This window comes from Oryctolagus cuniculus, chromosome 12 (assembly GCF_051225735.1).
Source record: "Oryctolagus cuniculus isolate XC-2025 breed Fujian yellow rabbit chromosome 12, ASM5122573v1, whole genome shotgun sequence".
In the NCBI taxonomy this organism is placed as follows: Eukaryota; Metazoa; Chordata; class Mammalia; order Lagomorpha; family Leporidae; genus Oryctolagus; species Oryctolagus cuniculus.
The window spans coordinates 64,330,361-64,352,444 of record NC_142878.1 but is presented as its reverse complement, the minus strand read 5'-3'; the positions used below and the strand labels follow the sequence as shown (position 1 = coordinate 64,352,444).

The 22,084-nt window shown below is 41.7% G+C and overlaps 1 protein-coding gene across 6 annotated transcripts in view; it reads left to right on the top strand.

Annotated features, from left to right (window-relative positions):
- INO80 (INO80 complex ATPase subunit) overlaps positions 1-22,084 on the top strand; it is a 148,185-nt gene that overhangs the window by 50,430 nt on the left and 75,671 nt on the right. For all 6 annotated transcript variants that reach the window (XR_016218039.1, XM_017348137.4, XM_002717971.6 and 3 more), the window contains exons 12-19: positions 2,472-2,681; positions 3,769-3,849; positions 4,796-4,891; positions 12,868-12,927; positions 13,312-13,454; positions 15,304-15,388; positions 16,942-17,059; positions 17,925-18,010. Coding sequence is in view for 5 of the 6 variants with exons in the window: in XM_017348137.4 (XP_017203626.2) it covers positions 2,472-2,681; positions 3,769-3,849; positions 4,796-4,891; positions 12,868-12,927; positions 13,312-13,454; positions 15,304-15,388; positions 16,942-17,059; positions 17,925-18,010 (879 nt within the window). In the remaining variant the exon portion in view is untranslated. The remainder of the gene's footprint in view (positions 1-2,471; positions 2,682-3,768; positions 3,850-4,795; positions 4,892-12,867; positions 12,928-13,311; positions 13,455-15,303; positions 15,389-16,941; positions 17,060-17,924; positions 18,011-22,084) is intronic.

Here is a 22,084-nt window from a genome sequence, read left to right as displayed (position 1 = left end):
TTGTGGCACAGCAGGTAAAGCCACTACCTATGGCACTGGCATCCCATATGGGTACCAGTTCGAGTCCCAGCTGCTCCACTTCCCATACAGTTCCCTGGTAATGGCCTGGGAAGAACAACAGAAGATGATCTAAGTGTTTGGGCCCTTACTACCCAAGTGGGAGACTCAGATGAGGCTCCTGGCTCTTAGCTTTGGCCTAGCTCAGCCATGGCTGTTGAGGCCATCCATGGAGTAAACTAGCAGATGGAAGATCTTGCTCTCTGTCTCTCCCTCTTTCTTTATACCTCTGACTGTTGTACCTGAGCGAATGTAAACAAAGGAGCACCACACCTTGATACAATTTGCTGGCAGTGGAGAGTGAGTGGGCTCATGCCCTAAAGAACTCTCAACCCTGAAGCCCAAAGCAACAGGGTTTATAAAGGCAAAAACCGCAATATCGGGAGGGGAATATGTGGTTACTGGGGTCAAGCTGACCTAAAACCTATGCGAAACTAGTATCAATTATAATCTTGACAATACCAGTTATAGTCTTAACAGTTTTAATTATAATCTTGACATTAATCCAGGCATTGGTTTTAATCATATGTAGGACATAGACAAATTATATTTTTGTCATTAACCCAGGTGCAGCCTATCCACTTCCCAGCTTGAACAATCATGCTAGGGGGTATCTATGCTCTGCCAAATGTGATGTAGTGGACTGCTATTGTTCAGCTGTTTTAGATCAGATCATAGTTTCAGATCAGAGTCTCACGGTGGGGGGGAGGAGGGGCCACCTTCCCAGAATGGAGTCTCAGATTCTCCAAAATGGAGTCCCTACTTGTGGGGAGCAACTCGGACTAGACTAAGTTACTGGAATTAAGACTTATTCTATGCATCTGCTCTCCCACAATATGGCGCTGAGAAGGGAGTAACAACTTCTACGCAGCTGCCTCTCACCAACTTGACAAGCTGCAGGACCTGCTCCTGATTGGAGGAGAGCAGTGTACTCGGCGTGTGGGTAGCAGAGTTGGGATTGGTGGAAGAGGACTATAAAGGAGGAGAGAGACAACATGCACCAGGAACATCTAAGGGGAACATCTATCTGAAGGAACACCTGTGCAGCCCCCGAGAGAGCCAGCCGGCGGTGTGCCTCTCCCCTGCGGAAGTGGGGAAAGTGGCTGGGGGCCCGCCCCTCCATGGAGGTGGAGGGTCGGTAGCCAACCCGGGAAGAACCAGCAGCAAACCCGGGGAGGGCCGAGCAGACGAAAGAACAGCGCAGGGTCCTGTGTCATTCCTCCACGAAGAGGGGGAGCGACACCTACTGTCAAGGTGTTACTTCATGATTTTCAAATAGAGTAAATAAGTTTTTATTATTATTATTTTTCAATAGCAAGGTCATATCTTGAGAAAGCTGCTGTTACTGCCTTCTGCCACATTAGTAACACACTTGCTCTCTGCAAGTTATGGATGATGTAGTGATACTTACTAAAATCAGAAAGAAACTGCAATTGGGTTGAATTAATAAAGAATGTACAGTTTAGGGATCCGGTGCTGTGGTATAGCAGGTAAAGCCACTGCCTACAGTGCTGGAATCCCATTTGGGTACCAGTTCAAGTTCCGGCCACTCCACTTTGATCCAGTTCTCTGGTATGGCCTGGGAAAGGAGTGGAAGGTGGTCCAAGTGTTTGAGCTCCTTTGCCCGCATGGGAGACCTGGAAGAAGCTCCTGGCCTCTGGCTTCGAATCAGCTCAGCTCTGGCCATTGCGGTCATCTGGGGAGTGACCCAGCCAGCGGAAGAAAGACCTTTCTGCCTCTCTGGCTCTTCCTTTCTCTGTAACTCTGTCTTTCAAATAAATAAAATAAATCTTTAAAAAAAAAAAAAAAAGGATAAATATGGGGCAGGTGTTTGGCACAGTGGTTAAGATGTCATATCCTGTGATGGAGCGCTTGGGTTTGATTCCTGCCTATACTTACTCTTTCAGCTTTCCGCTGATTGACGTGCTGGTAGGCAACAGGCAGTAAGTAGCTCAGGAGGTTGTGTTCCTACCTCCCACAGACCTGGAGTAAGGTCTGGGTTCCTAGACATTTGGGGAGTGAACCAGTAGATCAGAAATTTCTCCCTGCTTTCTGTCTCTCCAAATATGTAAATAATTTTTTTAAAAGATAGATATGAATGCTATCTACCCTGACCACCCCAATCAGATTTTGTTTTTTTTTTAATTTAAAAAATTAAGTTTAAAATTTACTTACGTTTTTAATTCCTTGATGTATGTGTAATGTTATAATATGGCTTGATTTATGTCCATTATAAATATTCTCAATGTCATTATATTTAACATTAATAAAATAATGTGATGTTTTATATTTTACATTAATCAGATTATCATAAGTTCCAATTTCTTACCAGTATTATGTTTTTATGAATTTTATTTGCATTTAGTGTTTCTTCAATTTTTCTTCTTTTTAAAAATTTTTTTTTTATTTTCCAGACAAGGTCGTTTGACGAAGATGCAAAAGAAAGTCGAGCAGCTGCCCTGCGAGCGGCAAACAAGTCTGGCACTGGGTTTGGGGAGAGTTACAGCTTGGCAAACCCATCTATCCGGGCTGGTGAGGATATTCCACAGCCTACAATTTTTAATGGCAAATTGAAAGGTTATCAACTGAAAGGCATGAATTGGTTGGCCAATCTCTATGAACAGGTGAATTTTAGAAACATGTCATACACATTCTCTTCTTTCATTATCTGCTTTTCGAAAGTTACTGGTTTGGCTTAATTGTAGAATGAGTACAAGTTGGTAGGCAAAAGGAGTCTGTGTTTCGCTAACATGGAAATTCAGCTGGAAAATTTGTTTCAGATGTATAGGTAAAGGACTAATTTTTTTTAAATGACCTATTTATTTATTTGAAAGTCAGTTACACAGAGAGAGAGGGGAGGCAGAGAGAGAGAGAGACAAAGGTCTTCTATCCGCTGGTTCACTCCCCCAATTGGCCACAATGGCTGGAGCTGTGCCGTCCAAAGCCAGGAGCCAGGAGCTTCTTCCCATTCTCACACATGGGTGCAGAGGCTCAAGGACTTGGACCATCTTCCACTGCTTTCCCAGGCCATAGTGGAGAGCTGGATTGGAAGTGGAGCAACCAGGACTGGAACCGGCACCCATATGGGATGCCAGCACTGCAGGTGGCGGTTTTACTTGCTATTGTGGCCCAAGGACTAATTTTTTAACTGTTCTTGGCCTGATGGTCTCATACATCGTTATTCATAGTTGTAGCTGCCTTGTTGGCCTAAGGAATTGTGGGTAATAGTGCCTAGACCAAGTATCTCTGGTTACTTCTGGTTTGTTTGTTTTTTTTGGGGGGGGGGACAGGCAGAGTGAGAGAGAGAGAGAGAGAAAAGTCTCCCTTCCGTTGGTGGTCCCCCCCCCCCCCAAAATGGCTGCCATGGCCAGCGCTCTGCACCCGATCTGAAGGCAGGAGTCAGGTGCTTCTCCTGGTCTCCCATGGGGTGCAGGGCCCAAGCACTTGGGCCATCCTCCACTGCATTCCTGGGCCACAGCAGAGAGCTGGACTGGAAGAGGAGCAGCCGGGACAGAATCCCAACGCCCCAACTGGGACTAGAACCCAGGGTGCTGGCGCCACAGGTGGAGGATTAGCCTAGTGAGCCGCGGCACCCGCCTGGTTACTTCTGTTTTAACAAACCTATTTTTTGATTAGTTCGTTTTAGCAGTAGTTGAACATTGTGTACTGAAATGAGGAAGATGTTGATTTTAAATATATATATTTTTCCAGGGCATTAATGGCATTCTTGCTGATGAAATGGGCCTTGGTAAAACAGTCCAGAGTATTGCCCTGCTGGCCCATTTGGCTGAGGTGGGTAAAAAAAATCTTGCTGTCTTCCTGTCTCCTTTATCTAGGCTCGTTTTCTGTTGAGAGTCAGCCACTTTCTAAGCACTGTGCTATGCTTTGTAGCATGCCATCACAGGATTTTAATCTTTGCCCTCAAGGCCTTTACAAGTGGACAGTGTAGTGTCACAGTTTTGCCTTCAGGAGGGCTGGAAATTCTTCCACCCACCTGTAACTCCTCATTGGAAAACCAGCATTGTGGTGGCAATGGCGCTGTGGTTAGATCTGCAAACCCAGGTTTACCTCTCAGTTCTGCTGTGGCTAGCAATGTAAACTTGAACAATTCACTTAACCTGTGTAGGAATGTCCTTCATTTCATCTCTCTGGGGGTTAGTTTCCTCTTCTGCAAAGAGGTTTTTATACTTATTTTATAGGAATTTTGTGAGAATTACATGAGAAAATATGTGTAAAAACACTGAAAAAAGTAAAAGCTGTGTACCAGCAAATAATGGTATAATTGGATAATTAGATAACTGGATAATTAGAAAATATGAGACAATAATTTATACAAGTCAGTGCATGTGCTTTGTGACTGATACAATTTAGGACTTAGGTGGACATTTTAAAAAGTTCATGAGAAAAAGGAATTATAAGCTTATTTTGGTGCAAAAAAATTGAAATTTATGAAGTTTTTTATAATATGCATTTTCTGAGAACTTTTGAAGACCCCTAAAATAAGCGTTCAGAAGAGGGAGTAATTGCTTGGTATTTTTTTTCTCTAAATGTGTTCTTGGTTATGTTATTAGCATTAGTAATTTTTAATTATTGTTAAATGTGCAGGTTTGGGAACTAGACACCATTTTCTTGTTATTTGTTTGCTATTCTTAAACCGCTCTTTCATTAATAAATTATAATTTTGAATGGAATATCTTCAGTCTTCCAGCAGTTGGCTGACCCCATTTTTCTGTTGCAGAGAGAGAACATTTGGGGACCTTTCTTAATAATTTCACCTGCTTCTACACTTAATAACTGGCACCAGGAGTTTACTAGATTTGTTCCTAAATTTAAGGTAAAACCAAAAGAACAAAAAAATGTTGCTCTTTAAAATAAACTTTCTGACTCTTTTGCTGCCGTACTAATTTAATTACTCACAATAGTTTTAAATTTCTTCTTTTGTTTCCAGAAATACCTTGCCTGTATTGCCTATAATTGATGGGAGCAATTAAGAGAACATATTACATCTTTATCTAGAGGGGAAAACCAAAGCCCAGTTTTCTGATTTCCTGTATTTGGCACAGAAATTAATGCTCCTGTCCATAATAGAAAATATCCACTTTGTTTTTTATAATAGATTTTTGACAAACCATGTCATCAGGGCTCCTTTTCTACAACTTACGGTGTTGTTCTCTCTACCCATTTATTTTTAAATGCACTCATTTTAAAATTCCATGTTTCCACGACCTTATTTTGTTGCTGTTCTTTGTGTTTGAAAGGCAGAGTGATGGGAGTAGAGGCAAAGGGAGAGCTGTATCTTCCTTCTGCTGGTTCACTCCCCAAATGTTGGGAACAGTTGGGGGCTGGACCAGGCTGAAGTCAGGAACCAGGAGTGTCACTAATATAGGTGCTTGAGCCATCATCTGCTGTTTCCCATGCACATTAACAGAGAATTGGATCCTACGTAGAGTAACTGGGACTGGAACCAGCACTTTTATATGGGATGTGGGTATGCTAAATGGTAGCTTAATTTGCAGTGCCATAATGCCTGCCTCTCACCCATTCATTTAAATATATAGAATGTATTTTCTTCTTTTTAAAAATTATTTGTTTATTTGAAAGGCAGTTAAAGAGAGAAAGAGGTAGAGACAGAGAGAGAGAGCTTCCAGCCACTGGTTCTCTCCTCAAATGGCTTCAAAGGCTGGGCTGGGCTAGGACAAAGCCAGGATCTAGGAGCCTGGAGCCAGAAACTTCATCTGGTATCCCATGTGGGTGGCAGGACCCAAGTACTTGGGTTGTCTTCTGCTGCCTGCCTGGACATACTAGCTGGGAGCTGGATTGGAGGTGGAACATCATGGATTTGAACTGACACTCATGGGATGCCTGCATCACAGGCAGTGGCTTAAACCCTTGTGCCACAATGCTAGTCCTATAATCTATTTTGTCAATACTCCAAAGCCAGATTCTTAGGCATAGTCTGCTTTATAATCCCTAAGATAGATAATGTGAAAATTAATTTAACTGATTCTAATTCAAAGGAAAAAAATGAGAGTTTAGATAGGAAATGATCATCAGACAACTATATTGTCTCAAGACATGGGAAAGACTTAAACAGGGAGTTAGTTACAGAACTTTGTAGGGATGTTGCAAGAATGGTTGGGATTTATTATTTATATTTTGGGGGAATTTATTATTTTGTTTGCAGTTTAAAAGGGACCAGAATGAGGAGGATTTTATGGATAAAATGTCAAGAGATGCTGGCTCAAACTCTCTGATTTAGTGTCTTCATAATAGTGATGGGTTTCATGAAGTTTACAGAACCTGGGATAGGGTGGTGGAGGACTGTAGCTCACCTTTGTCACTGAATTGTAGATTTAGAAACTGTTAATAAGGTGCATTTGGTGTATATATAGCTTAACCTGACTTTATTTTCTGCTTTCTGTGTTCATGTGGTCATCCTGAGGTGATTGTTGAATATTTTCTCTTGAGTCATGTGGAATATGGAATATGCAGATCCACCATATTTTTCCTCCCTTTTTTTTAAAATTCTGTTTTTGTGTTTTCATAAAGAGTTCAGTACAAAAATACTTTTTGCTACCAAATTGCTGCCATTTTCAGTAATTCCCCTGCTGACTGATAGATGGCAGTGGGGGTCAATTGTGTCTCCCCTTTTAATATTATACATATATCTGAAAATGAGTTTTTTATTTGCCTTTTGAGTTTCTCCTTTTTATTTATTATTTTTAATGTAGAAATTTATTCTTTTGTTTTTATTTGGAAAGCAGAGAGACAAAGAGACTAAAACAGAGATCTTTTATTTAAAAAATTTTAATTGATAACATAAGAATTGTACATGCTTAAGGTGTATTATGTGATGTTTTGAAGCATGTGTATGAAGTGTAATGTTCAAATCAGGGTTAACATATCTCCCAAAACATTCATTATGTCTTTATGGTAGAAGCTTTCAAAATTCTGTCTTGTCTTTTTTGTTAAACTTACTGTGACTGATGGTATCGTGTTGTGTAGTCACCCTACTGTGCAATAGGAACGATAGGACACCAGAACTTTATCTTTAGTATAAGTTAGTACACATTGACCAACCTTTTCCAGTCCTCCTCCCCTCACCAAGTTTCCCTTTGATATTCCATTTTAGAGGTCCATAAAATAGTCTGTGATCCAACTCCAGGCACCACCTGTTTTGTATTATATTGCCTGCTACCCCCACCATGTGGGTTTACACACACACACACACACACACACACATACATATACTTTCTCTATTTTATATAAATATATGTATACACAGACACATAGTTTTGTGGTTGGTTTTTTTTTTTTGTTTTTTTTTGTTTTTTTTTGTTTTTTTTGCTTTAAGAATACATTACATAAAAGCTGCCATTTTAAGGTGCACAAGTTAGCACCAACAGCACTTACAGTGTTTTGCAACTATCTCAGCTAAGCTGGAAACCCTGTACATATCAAGCACTCTCAATTCCCTTTTCTTCTAGCTTCTGGAAATCACACATCTGTTACAGGAATTGTTTATTCTCGATATTTCATCTAAATGGAATTATCCAGTATATGGCTTTTTATTTCTGGTTTCTTTGCTTCACATAAAATTTTTGAAGTTTACCATATTGGTACATATATCAGCACTTCATTCCTTTTTATGGCTGAATAATATCCTGTTTTATGTCTTTATCACCATTTTGTTTACCCACTTCTTGGTTGATGGTAATTTGTGTTCTTTCCACCTCTTGGCTGTTATGAAAATACTGCCATGGACACTTGTGTACAGGTATTGGAGCATTAGTCCTGTTTTTATTTCTTTGGATATATACCTTCATGTGGGAATTGCTAAGTCATGTAGTAATTCTATTTAGGATCCCATCTCCTGTTTTTGTATGACCTAGGAACTATGATTCTTTTATTCATTTTAAATGATTGATAAGAGTATATCATAGCGTGCAACATGAAATTCAATATGCATACATATTGGAACATAACCATACTCCTTTGTTCATGTATTATTTATGGTTTTGCACATTATGGTTTGTCACAGAGTTGAGTTATGACAGCAACTGTGTGATCTACAATATTTTCAGAATAAAATCATAAGCCTGAAAGATTTACAGGAAAGGTTTGCTGAATTCTGCTCTAATTGTTCCATTGCTTCTGTCACTCTCCTGGATTGTTGGATGTGTGTTCACTTTCTTACAGAGCATAGTCAAATGTAGACTCTGCTCAGGTATATGATTAGATTCTAATCAAAGGTAGTTAGATCCGGCCGGCGCCGGGGCTCAATAGGCTAATCCTCCGCCTTGCGGCACCGGCACACTGGGTTCTAGTCCCGGTTGGGGCACCGGATTCTGTCCTGGTTGCTCCTCTTCCAGGCCAGCTCTGCTGTGGCCCGGGAGTGCAGTGGAGGATGGCCCAAGTGCTTGGGCCCTGCACCCCATGGGAGACCAGGAGAAGCACCTGGCTCCTTGCTTCGGATCAACGCGGTGCGCCAACCGCGGCGGCCATTGGAGGGTGAACCAACAGTAAAGGAAGACCTTTCTCTCTGTCTCTCTCTCACTGTCCACTCTGGCTGTCAAAAATAAAAAAATAAAAATAAAAGGTAGTTAGATCCATGATGATGATCCCCAGGAGCTCATTTTATTTGGCAGTTATCTGGGTAATATTCTTCATGGTTTTATTGTGATCATTGCCTCTTCCTCCTTTTTTTCTTCCCAACTTCATTTTTTTCTACCATGAAGTATGATTTTTGTTTTTTACGTGTGTTTTTAAAATTGTTAATAGGATTTATGTTTTTTAAAAAAAATTGTGCCATCTTTGATTTCTGAAATTGGCTATTCTATGTTTTTCACTTAATTTGTTTCCATTCTCTTTTATTCTTTTCCACTTTTTCATAAACTTTTTTTCTTTTTCTAATGCCTTGAAATGTAGCATAGGTTAATTTTTAGCTTTTAAATATGTGTCTTTAAGGCTGCAAGTTGCTTTGTAAACATGACTTAAGCTATCAAAAGGTTACTATGTGTCATATTCATTATCTTTAAATTCAAAATAATCTTTACCTTGCATTGCCAAGTTCTTCCTTGATCCATAGGTTATTTAAAAATATATTTCTTAAATTCCAAACAGGAAGGACTTCCTAGGTATCATGCCTTGGTTATTACTTTATAGCTTAAAAAGAGAACATACTTTTTATGATTTTAATCTTTTGAAATTTGTTGCATCTTGGCTTTTTTTTTTTTTTTTTTTTTTTTTTTTTGACAGGCAGAGTGGACAGTGAGAGAGAGAGACAGAGAGAAAGGTCTTCCTTTGCCGTTGGTTCAGCCTCCAATGGCCGCCGCTGCAGCTGGCGCACCGCGCTGATCCGATGGCAGGAGCCAGGATCCAGGTGCTTTTCCTGGTCTCCCATGGGGTGCAGGGCCCAAGCACCTGGGCCATCCTCCACTGCACTCCCTAGCCACAGCAGAGAGCCGGCCTGGAAGAGGGGCAACCGGGACAGAATCCGGCGCCCTGACCGGGACTAGAACCCGGTGTGCCGGCGCCGCAAGGCGGAGGATTAGCCTATTGAGCCACGGCGCCGGCCTGCATCTTGGCTTTTACGACCCAACAACATATGGACAGTTTATACATGTCCTCTGTGTGTTGGAAAATTATGGGTTGCAGGTGTATGGCGTAGTGGTTAAAACATCTGTGTTCCATACCATAGTACCTGGGATCAATACCCAGCTATGGCTTTTGATTCTAGCTTACTGCCACTGTAGAACAGGGAGACAGTAAGTGATGGCTCAAGTAATTGGATCCCTGCCCCATACACAGGAGACCTGGATTACGTTCCCAGCTCCTGACATTTACTGGGTTCATCCCTGACTCCACCACCAACAGTTGATTGCATTTGTGTAGTGAACTAATAGATAGAACTCTATCTCCATCTTTATCTCTATATAAATATCACTTTCTGCCTCCCTGTCCAATGCCCCCCCCCAAAACACACACACACACACACACACACACACACAAAATTATAGGTATTTTGTACTTAGTGCAGCTCTTTTTTGCTGATCTGGTCAAGTCTGGAAGCCTGTTTGGCTCTTCTGCATCTTTACTAATTTTTGTCAGCCTGTTAATTCAGGATCTGAGGGAAGAATTTATTCTGATTATGGATTTGTCCTATTCATTTTTCCTTTCTACAATCTGAGGCTAAAAGAGGATTCCAAATTTATAATTTTTTTAAGATTTTATTTATTTATTTGAAAGTCAGAGTTACACAGAGAGAAGAGAGGCAGAGAGAGACAGAGAGAGATCTTCCATCCGATGGAAGGTTTTCCATCCCCCGTTGGTCATGACGGCTGGAGCTGCGCTGATTTGAAGCCAGGAGCCAGGAGCTTCTTCTGGGTCTCCCATGTGGATGCAGGGGTCCAAGCACCTGGGCCATCTTCTGCTGCTTCCCCAGGCCATAGCAGAGAGCTGGATAGGATGAGGAGCAGCCAAGTCTCGAACCGGCGCCCATATGGGATGCTGGTGCCACAGGCGGAGGATTAACCAAGTGAGCCACGGTGCTGGGCCCCATATATTCTTTTTTTTTTTTTTTAAGATTTTTATTTATTTATTTGAAAGGTAGAGTTATAGACAATGAGAGGGAGAGAGAGAGAAAGGTCTTCCTTCCGTTGGTTTACTCCCCAAATGGCCGCAAAGGCTGGAGCTGCGCCGATCTTAAGCCAGGAATTAGGAGCTTCTTCCTGGTTTCTCATGTGGGTGCAGGGGCCCAAGGACTTGGGCCATCTTCTGCTACTATTCCAGGCCATAGCAGAGAGCTGTTTTGGAAGAAGAGCAGCCGGGACTAGAACTGGTGCCCATATAGGATGCTGGCGCTGCAGGTGGAGGATTAACCCACTGTGCCACGGTGCTGGCCCCTATATATTTTTATTTAAAAGATAACTGGGAAAATATTGCAAGGCGTCCTGACTTTTCAAAAGGTGTAATGGAGATAGACATTTGATTTTAGTTGTTATGTGGCCTTGTTCTGTATCAGAGCATCTAGATCCGATACCCACCTCCCTCTTTTTTTTTTAAAGATTTTATTTATTTGAGATTTTTTTTTATTAGATTTACAGACAGAGACAGTGAGAGACAGAGAGAAAGGGCTTCCATCTGCTGGTTCACTCCCCAAATGACCACAAAGGCTGGAGCTGGGCTGATCCAAAGCCAGGAGCCAGGTGCTTCTTCCATTTCTCCCATGCGGGTGCAGGGGCCCCTAAGACTTGAGCCATCTTCCACTGCTTTTCCAGGCCATAGCAGAGAGCTATCTGCTGATTCCCTCCCCAGATACAGTAGCCAGTGCTGGGCCAGGCTGAGTCCATGATCCTAGAACTCAATCCAAGTCTCCCACGGGGATGGCAGGGACCCAAGTACTTGAGCCATTACCTGCTGCATCCTGGGGCACATGTTAACAGGAAGCTGGAGTTGAAAGCAGAGCAGGCTCTTCTGTAGGGGATACAGACATCTCATGTGATATCTTAACTGCTGCATCAAATGCCTGCCCTGTGGATATCTTCCTCTGACCTACCGTCTAGTTTACTAATTTCCTCATGAGCTGCATCTGATCCTGTCATTAAATCCATTCATTGAATTCCTGATTTTAGTTACTATATTTTTTAGTCCTAAAAATTCTTTTATATATGCATAGTACACCATTGAAGTTCTCTATCTTGTCTTCCATGAACAAATCAGCATTTAAAAAAATCTGATTCCAGGGACCAGTGTTAGTGCAGTGGGCTAAGCCACTGTGTGCGATGTTGGCATCCTATATGGGCACCAGTTTGGTTCCCTACTGCTCCATTTCCCATCCAGCTCCCTGCTAATGTGGGAGAGTAGTGGATGATGAACCATAAACTTGAGCCCCTGCCACCCACATGAGAGACCCTGATGGAATTCCAAGGCTCTTTGTTTTGGCCTTGTAAAGCCCCAACCATTGTTGCTTTTTGGGGAGTGCACCAGTGGGTGGATGATCTCTCTCTCTTCCTTTCAAATCAGTAAATAAATCTTTTTTTTTTTTTTAATCAGATTCTCACATTTTCATTATCTGGGTATCTTTTGGGTTTTCTGTTGTTTTTCATGTTGATTTTTAGTAACATGATGTGGTGTCTCCATGGCTGTTTGCTTATAAATTGTATACCAGACATGGTATGGGAAAACTGTGGAGATGGCTTTGGTCTCTCACTGCTGTTTTCTTCCTACACAGAGGATTTTTACCCCCTTTACTGCTGTTTGTTTTTCTGGGGCACAAATAATAAAAGGCCTCTTAACCTAGTCAGTAATTGAGAAGGTTTGAGGCTAAGATTCATTACCTGTTAGGGCAAGTTAACATATTATTTACTGTTTTACTGGTATATAGCTTTTGAGTCCCATCTGAAATCCAGAGGCCTTCTCCTTGAGCTACAGTTTTTGTTGTATGATCCCTGTGCTTTTAAGAAAAGAAGAAATCAAACCTCTCCTCAATTTCTTACCTTCTCAGCTAGAACTTGGGGATAGATCAGTGCCAGAACAGGGATAGTGTCACATCCAAGGCTTACCTCACTGGACTTCCTTTCTTTTCTGTTTCTTGGCTCCATAATTTCCTGCTGCCTCAGTAGTTTTGTTATTTTCAAACAACTGTATTCTGTGTTATGCTTTTATTTTTCAGACCATAAGGTGTACTATTGAAAAAAGAGAAAGCCATATTCATTCAATTAGCTTCCTTTTAAATCTTTCTGAATAACATGCATGTGATGATTTAGTAGTATCAGTAGAAAATAACATATGTATTGGCCTTTTTCCCAGGTGCTGCCATACTGGGGAAATCCTCATGATAGAAAAGTCATCAGGAGGTTCTGGAGTCAGGTAACTTTTAACTTACTACAGACAAGTCAGTAATCACATTTTCCACTTGATTTGAACAGTTTCTTGGGGATGAAATCTTAGCATTATGTAATTCTGGACACTGTGCAAATATACTTATCTTCTGATACAGTGCTTTCCTTATTATGGACAGTCAGCTAGACATGAAGTTCAAGATTGAGAAAAAACCTTTTCTTTAACAAACTGAAGGCTGTTTCTTAACACAGTTTGTTATAAAAGTGACTTATTTAAAAATTACAGCTCATCTCATTCCACACCTCCATGGTGACTTTCAGTATCTTGGCCATAGATAATACAGGCTATAGTTCCTTACTCTATTTTGTAGTTTTAAGTATCTCTTTTCACTCTACTCCTCTTGTATTACAGAAAACCCTCTACACTCAGGATGCCCCCTTCCACGTGGTTATCACCAGCTACCAGTTGGTGGTACAGGATGTAAAGTATTTCCAGCGGGTCAAATGGCAATACATGGTACTGGATGAAGCTCAGGCACTCAAGAGTAGTTCCAGGTGTGTAAGTAGTAAAATACAAGCTCCAGGATTTGGTACAATACGTGCATGTATTTATATACTTGTGAAAGAATAGCAGAGAGGTTTTAGATCATGATGTGATACAGTGTCTGCGTCAGCCATGTGCCCTACTGAAAGCCAAGTGCCCCCCTCCCCTGCAGTTTTTCATGGGACACAAATATCAATGCTTAGGGTGCAAAGATTTTTTCCCCGTACTCAATAATTATGAAATTTAACAGATCTTTTTCAAGGAAAATTTCTCTAGATGCGAAGTCTCTGTCCTTTATTTGGGGGATCATTTTAGATAGGAGTTCCAAGTAGGAATTAAAATGCTATATTATGTGGGTTGGAGATTATGTCCATTTTTTTATAGGCTTGGCTCAGTTAGATTGTTATTAAATCTTCAAGAATTCTGTTATTTGTTTAATGTATTCAACAACTTAAATGTCCCAAACTGAATAGTAAGAATGAATGGCTATGAAGTGCAATGCTTGTACCAAACCTCAAGTTTGATGTGTCACATGTTAATTGGCTATCAGGCATTTTCCATGGAACTTTGCATCTGAAAGCATCACTTTATTTTTCATGCTTTTGAAGGAAGACATGCATGTAACTGGGAGCGTTGAACACAATTTTTTTTTTTTTGTGGACAGTGAGAGAGAGAGAGACAGAAAGGTCTTCCTTTTGCCGTTGGTTCACCCTCCAATGGCCGGCACGGCCGGCGCGCTGTGGCCAGCGCACTGCGCTGATCCGACGGCAGGAGCCAGGTACTTATCCTGGTCTCCCATGGGGTGCAGGGCCCAAGTACTTGGGCCATCCTCCACTGCACTCCCTGGCCACAGCAGAGAGCTGGCCTGGAAGAGGGCAACGGGGACAGAATCCGGTGCCCCGACCGGGACTAGAACCCAGTGTGCCGGCGCCGCAAGGTGGAGGATTGTGGGGAGCAACCCGGACTAGACTGTTACTGGAATTAAGACTTATTCTATGCATCTGCTCTCCCACAATATGGCGCTGGGAGAGAAGAAAACAGCTTCTACACAGCTGCCTCCAGTTCAGCCAATAAACTGTAGGACTTGCTCCTGATTGGAGGAGAGCAGCGAACTCGGCGTGTGGGCAGCCGAGTTGGGATTGGCAGAGGAGGACTATAAAGGAGGAGAGAGACGGCATGCACCAGGAACATCTAAGGGGAACATCTAAGGGGAACACCTGTGCAGCCCCCGAGAGAGCCGGCCGGCGGTGTGCCGCTCCCCTGCGGAAGTGGGGAATGTGGCAGGGGGAACCGCCCTTCCACGGAGGTGGAAGGGACAGTAGCCAACCCGGGAAGAACCAGCAGCAAACCCGGGAAGGGCCGAGCAGACGAAAGAACAGCGCAGGGTCCTGTGTCGTTCCTCCACGAAGAGGGGGAGCGACAAGGATTAGCCTAGTAAGCTGCGGCGCCGGCCACAATTTGTTTTCTTACTGCCTCCTCTTCATTCCTTTATTTCTGTCTCCAGTTTTATACTGGAAGTGCATAGATTAGTAATTTTAATGACTTCTGTTTTCTGATAAAATGACTTACATCAACAAAACTGACCAAGCATAGTGACTTCTGAAAGTCAACAAGTATTCTACTTGAGGCTGTTTTTTCTATGCTATGAAATCATGATTTCAGAATAAAATAAACTTTTCTGAAATTTCCTGTCCTCATCTTTGTTGATTATTTTTACAATTGTGTAAATGTTAGAATACTTGATTCTGAGGTGTGGTGGGTTTTTTTGCAAAGCATTTTTAGAAATATAGAGTATCAGTGTCAGTAGGGTAATAGAGAAAGATTTACTATTAAATTGGAATTTGTTATTTTATTGGACAGCGTTCGTTGGAAGATCCTCTTACAGTTCCAATGTCGGAATCGGCTTTTGCTCACTGGGACCCCTATTCAGAACACCATGGCAGAGGTAGGCACTGGCCAAGGACCAGGTTTATTTCTCTGAGACAGAGTGGTTCTAGAAGAGAATAGAATTCTGTATTCATGCCTCTCCGTAGTGCTACTGCTCTGTACAAAGTATATTTTCAACATAAAAGGAAGAATTTGAAAGAAACAAAAGTAAGTGGTTTTTTTATGCATTTTTTTCTTTTAAGATTTATTTATCTATTTGAAAGAGTTATAGAGAAGCAGAGGCAGAAAAAGAGGTCTTTCATCCACTGGTTCATTCCCTAGATGACTGATGAGATACGGCTAGAGCTGTGCTGAGCTGAAGCCAGGAGCTTCCTCTGGATCTCCCAGGCAGGTGCAGGGGCCCAAGCACTTTGATCATCTTCTACTGCTTTCCCAGGCCATGGCAGAGAGCTGGATCGGAAGTAGAGCAGCCAGGACTCGAACTGGCACCCATATGGGATGCGGGCACTGCAGGCAGCGGCCCTAGTACCAGCACTAAGCATCATTTTAATTTTGTTATTCTCTGGCATATGCCTGTGAAGTATTCTATTGCTTTATCTTAATGTAATAGTGACTAACTTAAGAGATGCTTTTATGCTAAAATTGAATGGTAATATATTTCAGGGCCAGCTTGTGCCGGAGTCAGTTAGGCTGCTGGCTGCAATGCCAGCACCACTTAGGATTGCCACCGGTTTAGTCCTGGCTGCTCCACTTTTCATTTAGCTCCTTGCTAATGGTGCATGGGAAACAATGAATGATGGCCCAAGACCCCTACACCCATGTTGGAGACTGAGAATAATTTCCTGGTTCCTGTCTTTGCTTCCTAGCTGTTGCAGCCATTCGGGGAGTAAACCAGTAGATGGAAGATCTCTCTCTAGTTCCTCTCTCTTTGGAACTGTGCCTCTCAAATAAAAATAGAAAAATTTAAAACAAAACAGTAAAATTGAATGGTAATATTCTTTAGAGAAGCTAAAATGTAACAATAACAACAATAACAATAATTAATTGATCATCTAGAATAGGGGTCAGAAAACTTTCTTCAAAAGGCCAGATAGTAAATATTTTAGAATTTGCAAACAGTAGTCACTGTTGCAGCTATGAAATTTTGGCTGTTTAATGCTAAAGTTTTGCTGATGTTGCCTAGGTGAACAGGCATGGCTATGTTCCAATAACATTATTTGCAGAATACACGACAGGCCCCACAGACCATAATTTCCTGACCCCTGATCCTAAGGTTCTTAGTAACAGGTTATGCTATCTCAGGTTGTGTTCAGTTGTGAAATGGATTTTTTATAAAGCACGTATCTCATCAGTCAACCTTGAGTTTATGAGGTGTTGCAGCAAAAATGTGGTTATTAGTCAATTAACTTCAAACTGAAAGCTTACTTAAGGTTGACTGATGAGATATGTGCTTTTACACTCATTCATTCTGTGTCCTCTTACCCCATCCCCATCTCAACAGATAGCACAACCATGCCTACAGCTGTCTCCTGCCTGTCTCCAATCCTTGCAAATCCTCACCCATTATCATTTTGTCGTCCTACAGCTATTTTATTTTTTCTTTGTTTTCAGCTCTGGGCTCTGCTGCATTTCATAATGCCAACATTATTTGATTCACATGAGGAATTTAATGAATGGTTTTCCAAGGACATTGAGAGCCATGCTGAAAACAAATCTGCCATCGATGAGAGTGAGTACTATTATGAGCTAGCTTTCCTTCTGTCTATTCACATGGGAAATTACATAATTGTATGTTCTTTTGTGTAAAGATTTTTTTTCCAGTATACATAGAATGGGGGGAAAGTTGTTTCTGTTATAAAGTAATTATGTAGTTTGTTTGCATTTGGAAAAGTCAGAAGACTAATTTAGGTTATGTAGTCTTGACTATTTAATTGAAGCAGAACAGTCTTAGTTCAAACACTACTACTACATTTTGGCTGGAGGAGTCCCTGTTTTCCACACACATCCTGAAAAATTCATAGCAGAATTATATTTTTGGAAACAGATCAAGACTTTTTTTCTTTTGATGAGAACAAAATATTAGAAGGGTCATTTTTGTTATTTTCCTTTATGTAATAAGATTTGTTTCTAATGTGAACACTTCAAACTTTTGACCTTGTTGAATGTTTACCTGTTTTTAAGAGCATTCTTTTGTGTTTTATTACATAGATATTAGATGACATTAAAGTTGGAAAAGTCCTTTAAGTGATTTTGCATTACATACAAGTTGTTAATTTGCTAGCAGTTGCATTCCTTTTTGGGAACACTGTAAGTCCTAGATAGCTTTTTTTAGACTTACATGAGAAACATTATCAGTAAAATGTTTGTAAAAATTGTGCAAGTGAATACTAATGGAAATAGAGCTTAATTCATCGGCCCAGATGTTATAGAAAATTAACATTCGTTGCTTTCTCTCTCGAGAAGAAGTTTGAATCTGCTTTCCAAGAATTACTGAGCCAAGTAGGGTTTGAAGGGTTGCATGAGAGATGAGCATGTTGTGTTTCTACTGCTTGTGTTTGGTCAGTATAATGTTGGGGATCCTCCTGGCATTTCAGATCAACTCTCTCGCTTACACATGATCTTGAAACCATTTATGCTGAGGAGAATCAAGAAGGATGTGGAAAACGAGTTGTCTGATAAGGTAAGGAAAGAAGACCTCATGAATTTAAGCCTTATTGGTACCAAAGTAAGGTTCCAGGGGTGAAAAATTTGTTGATACATGTAGAAGGCTTTTAAATTTGATTGTTTCAAGGACAGGCATTTGGTGCAGCTGTTAGGCTGTTGCTTGGAATACCCATATCTGATATTGGAGTGCCTGGATTCAGTTTCTGGCTCTGCTTTGAATTCCAGCTTCCTGCTTCTGTTCCCATGGGGAAATAGCAGGTAGTGGCTTAAGTTTAGTTCTCATCACCCACATGAAAGAACTAGATTGCGTTCCAAGCTCCTGATTGTGCTCTGGCCCAGGCCTGGCTGTTGGAGGCATTTGGGGTATGAACCAGCAGATGGAAGAGCTTTCCTCATTCTTTCAAAATAAGTAAATGAAAATTTAAATTTGAATGCGTCAAAAGGATTTCAAATGAGTCAGTTAGTAAAAGGAAAGGGACATTCTTACCTTTCTCTTATTTCATACATTTTTACTGGAGAATTTGAAGCATTTCAAAAATTACAAAGAAAAGTATAATGAGTCTCTTTCTACCCATTGTACAGTGTTAATAGTGATCAACTCATAGCCATCCCTATATCTCTGAATTATTCTGAAGCAAATCCCAGATACCAGATAACTCCAAAAGATCGGTCTTTTGTTTGTATAAAAATTTTTTTTTAAAGACTTAAGACGGAAAGAGACCCTCCATCCACTGATTCACTTCCAAAATGGTGGCAGTGGTTGGAGCTGGGCCAGCTGGAAGCCATGAGCCCAGAACTCCATCCATATCTTCCACTTTGGTCGCAGCGGCCCAGACACCTGGGCCATCCTCTGCTGCTTTCCCGGGAGCATTAGCACAGGAGCTGGATTGGAAGCAGAACAAATGGGACATGAACCAGCGCTTATATGGTATGCACACGTTGCAGGTGGTAGCCTAACCTTCTGTGCCACAGTGCTGCCCCCTATAAATCTGTTTTTTATTTTTCACTTATTTGAGAGAGAAAGGGAGCTCCATGGTTCATTCCCCAGTTTCCCTCAAGGGGTGAAGCTGGGCTGAATTGGAGCCAGGAACACAATCCAGGTTTCCCATGGGTGACAGAAATCCAATTACTTGAGCCATTATTGTTAATACCCAAGGTCTGCATTGACAGAATACTTGAGTCAGAAGCCAGAGCCAGGAACCAAACACAAGCACATAATCACTAGCATATAGGTTTGCTCTAAGATATGGTCTTAAAAATACATTAATATGGAACCCGTGCTGTGGTGTAGCAGGTAAAGCTGCCGTCTGCAGTACTTTCATCCCATATGGGCAAAGGTTCGAGTTCCAGTTGCTTCAATTTTTTTTATTATATTTATTTTATTTTGCAAGATAGAGTTACAGACAGAGAAAGGTCTTCCATATGCTGGTTTATTCCCCAAATAATTCCCCAAATGGCCGCAATCCAAAGCCAGGAGCCAGAAGCCTCTTCTAGGTCTCCCATGTGGTTGTGGTGGCCCAGGTACTTGGGTCGCCTTCCACTGCTTTCCTTAGGCCATAGCAGAGAGCTGTATCAAAAGAGGAGTAGCCAGAACATGAACTGGTGCCCATATGGGATGCGGGCACCTCAGGTGGAGGCTTAGCCTACTGTGCCACAATGCCAGCCCCCTTCTCCGCTTTTGACCCTGCTGCCTACTAATGGCCTGGGAAGACAGCAGAAGATGGCTCAAGTGTCTGAGCCCCTGCACGCATGTGGGAGAACCAGGTGAAGCTCCTGACTCTAGTCTGGCCCACTTGTGGCCATTATGGCCATTTAAAGAGTGAACCAGTGGATGGAAGATCTCTCTTTCTGTCTCTTTGTAACTCTGCCTTTCAAATAAATAAATCTTATGAAAAATGACCACTCATCATTATCACTCCTATTAAAGACAATAATTCCATTATAGTATCACATATCTGGTCAGTACTCAGCCATCCCCATTTGTGTGTGCGTGTATGTCTGCCTGTCTTAAATTTCTTTTTTATTTAAGCCATTTGTTAAACAAGCCACACATAACATTAGGGTACTGTCTCTTTCACATCTTTTCATCCCTCTTTTCTGTTTTCTTGCAATGTTTTTGAGAAACTGAATTGTTTGTCCTGTAAAGTTTGCCACATCGTGAATTTTGCTAATTCTTTCATATTGGTGTTGTCTGACACATCCTTGTATCATATTGCTATAAATGAGAGTTAGATATAGAAAGTTAATGTGCTTCAGGCTGAAGGTTTTTTTTCTTATACAAACCCAGTACTTTCGATTTAGTATATGTGCTGCCAAAGCAAGTACAATAATTTTAGTTTATAAATATATTAGGGGGAGGATCATCACCAGAGTTTTATGTAATTTTTTGTTACTCCTGTGAATCCATCCTATATTCTTTTTCTCCTAATTTCCAGCCCTTTGGGAGTTTCCACCATATTCTAAAGATTCCACAATTCTTCTAAAGATTGCCCACAATTCACATTCTCTGCCTTAAAAGCATCTTTCCAGATTTTTGACAATATCAGGTGCTTACCTCTACCACTGTCAGAATGTTGAGTCACTTTGAAGTTAGTAATGATCTCTGGAACACTGTTGCAGGAATATATTCCTTCTTTCAAAGAAAGGAGGTACAGTTGTATCTCTACTAGTTATTTTTCTTGATGGCTGTTTTGTCACAGAGATGCACTTCATAGAAAGAAAACATTTAAACCATGGATTCTTTAGTCTTTTCTATCAAAAAAGTCTTAAAAACAACAGCAGTGTCATAGTTTTTGTTGTGTAGTGGTGAATAGGGAGGTGGTCAGAAGACACAGTATGGTTCATCATCCACATTTCTTAAACATCATTCAGTATTTCTCGTCTTTTTGTAGTTCTCTTGAAGGTTGGAGAAGCTTGAAAGAACGTATGAGCTGGGTTTGAATGATGAACTGGCATTCACTGGTCAATATGGTCAAAACCGTGTGCTAGGCAACAGATGTAGGCTGAGCAAAGATGGAGCAGCATCCACATATGTGGTGTTTTGGTAAACGTATTCGGAAGGCCGTTGTGGTTACTGTATATAGCAGTGGATGTGTTGATAGGCAGACTGAGACCACAGAGTATGTTAGATTATGATAGGCTTTCTCCGCCTAGATGAGAAGTTTTAATATTTTGCATAGACAGTAAGCACACTGAGGATTTTTAGCAGTTGAATTACTTGATAAAATTTTTGTGGAAAAGATGTTAGAAGCAGGAGATACTGAAGGCAGGAAGATCCAAAATTAGTAGCAGTCTAGGCTGGCTCTTAGGACATTGTGCAGTCAGGTGATGGGAATGGTTGGAACTGGCTAGTTGTAAATTCAGGTTGAGTTGAGGGATTAGAAGTACCTGGCTCATGGCCGGCGCCGCGGCTCACTAGGCTAATCCTCCGCCTTGCGGCGCCGGCACACCGGGTTCTAGTCCCGGTTGGGGCGCCGGATTCTGTCCCGGTTGCCCCTCTTCCAGGCCAGCCCTCTGCTGTGGCCAGGGAGTGCAGTGGAGGATGGCCCAGGTGCTTGGGCCCTGCACCCCATGGGAGACCAGGAAAAGCACCTGGCTCCTGGCTCCTGCCATCGGATCAGCGTGGTGCGCCGGCCGCAGCGCGCCGGCCGCAGCGCGCCGGCCGTGGCGGCCATTGGAGGGTGAACCAACGGCAAAGGAAGACCTTTCTCTCTGTCTCTCTCTCTCACTGTCCACTCTGCCTGTCCAAAAAAAAAAAAAAAAAAAGTACCTGGCTCCTGCCATCGGATCAGCGCGGTGCGGCGGCCATTGGAGGGTGAACCAACGGCAAAGGAAGACCTTTCTCTCTGTCTCTCTCTCTCACTATCCACTCTGCCTGTCAAAAAAAAGAAAAAAAAAAAAAGTGGTAGAATGTGGCATGTGACAGAGAAGTCAAAACCAACTCTCATCAGAGCTGTCTGAGATTTGTCTTTGGCCAACTGAAATAAATGATTTAATGTTGTTAACCAATTTAGCAAATTTTGGGAAAGATAGTTGCTATAGATTGAGTGGTGTTGTCATGTCTGATAGCTGAAAATATGATGCTAGGGAT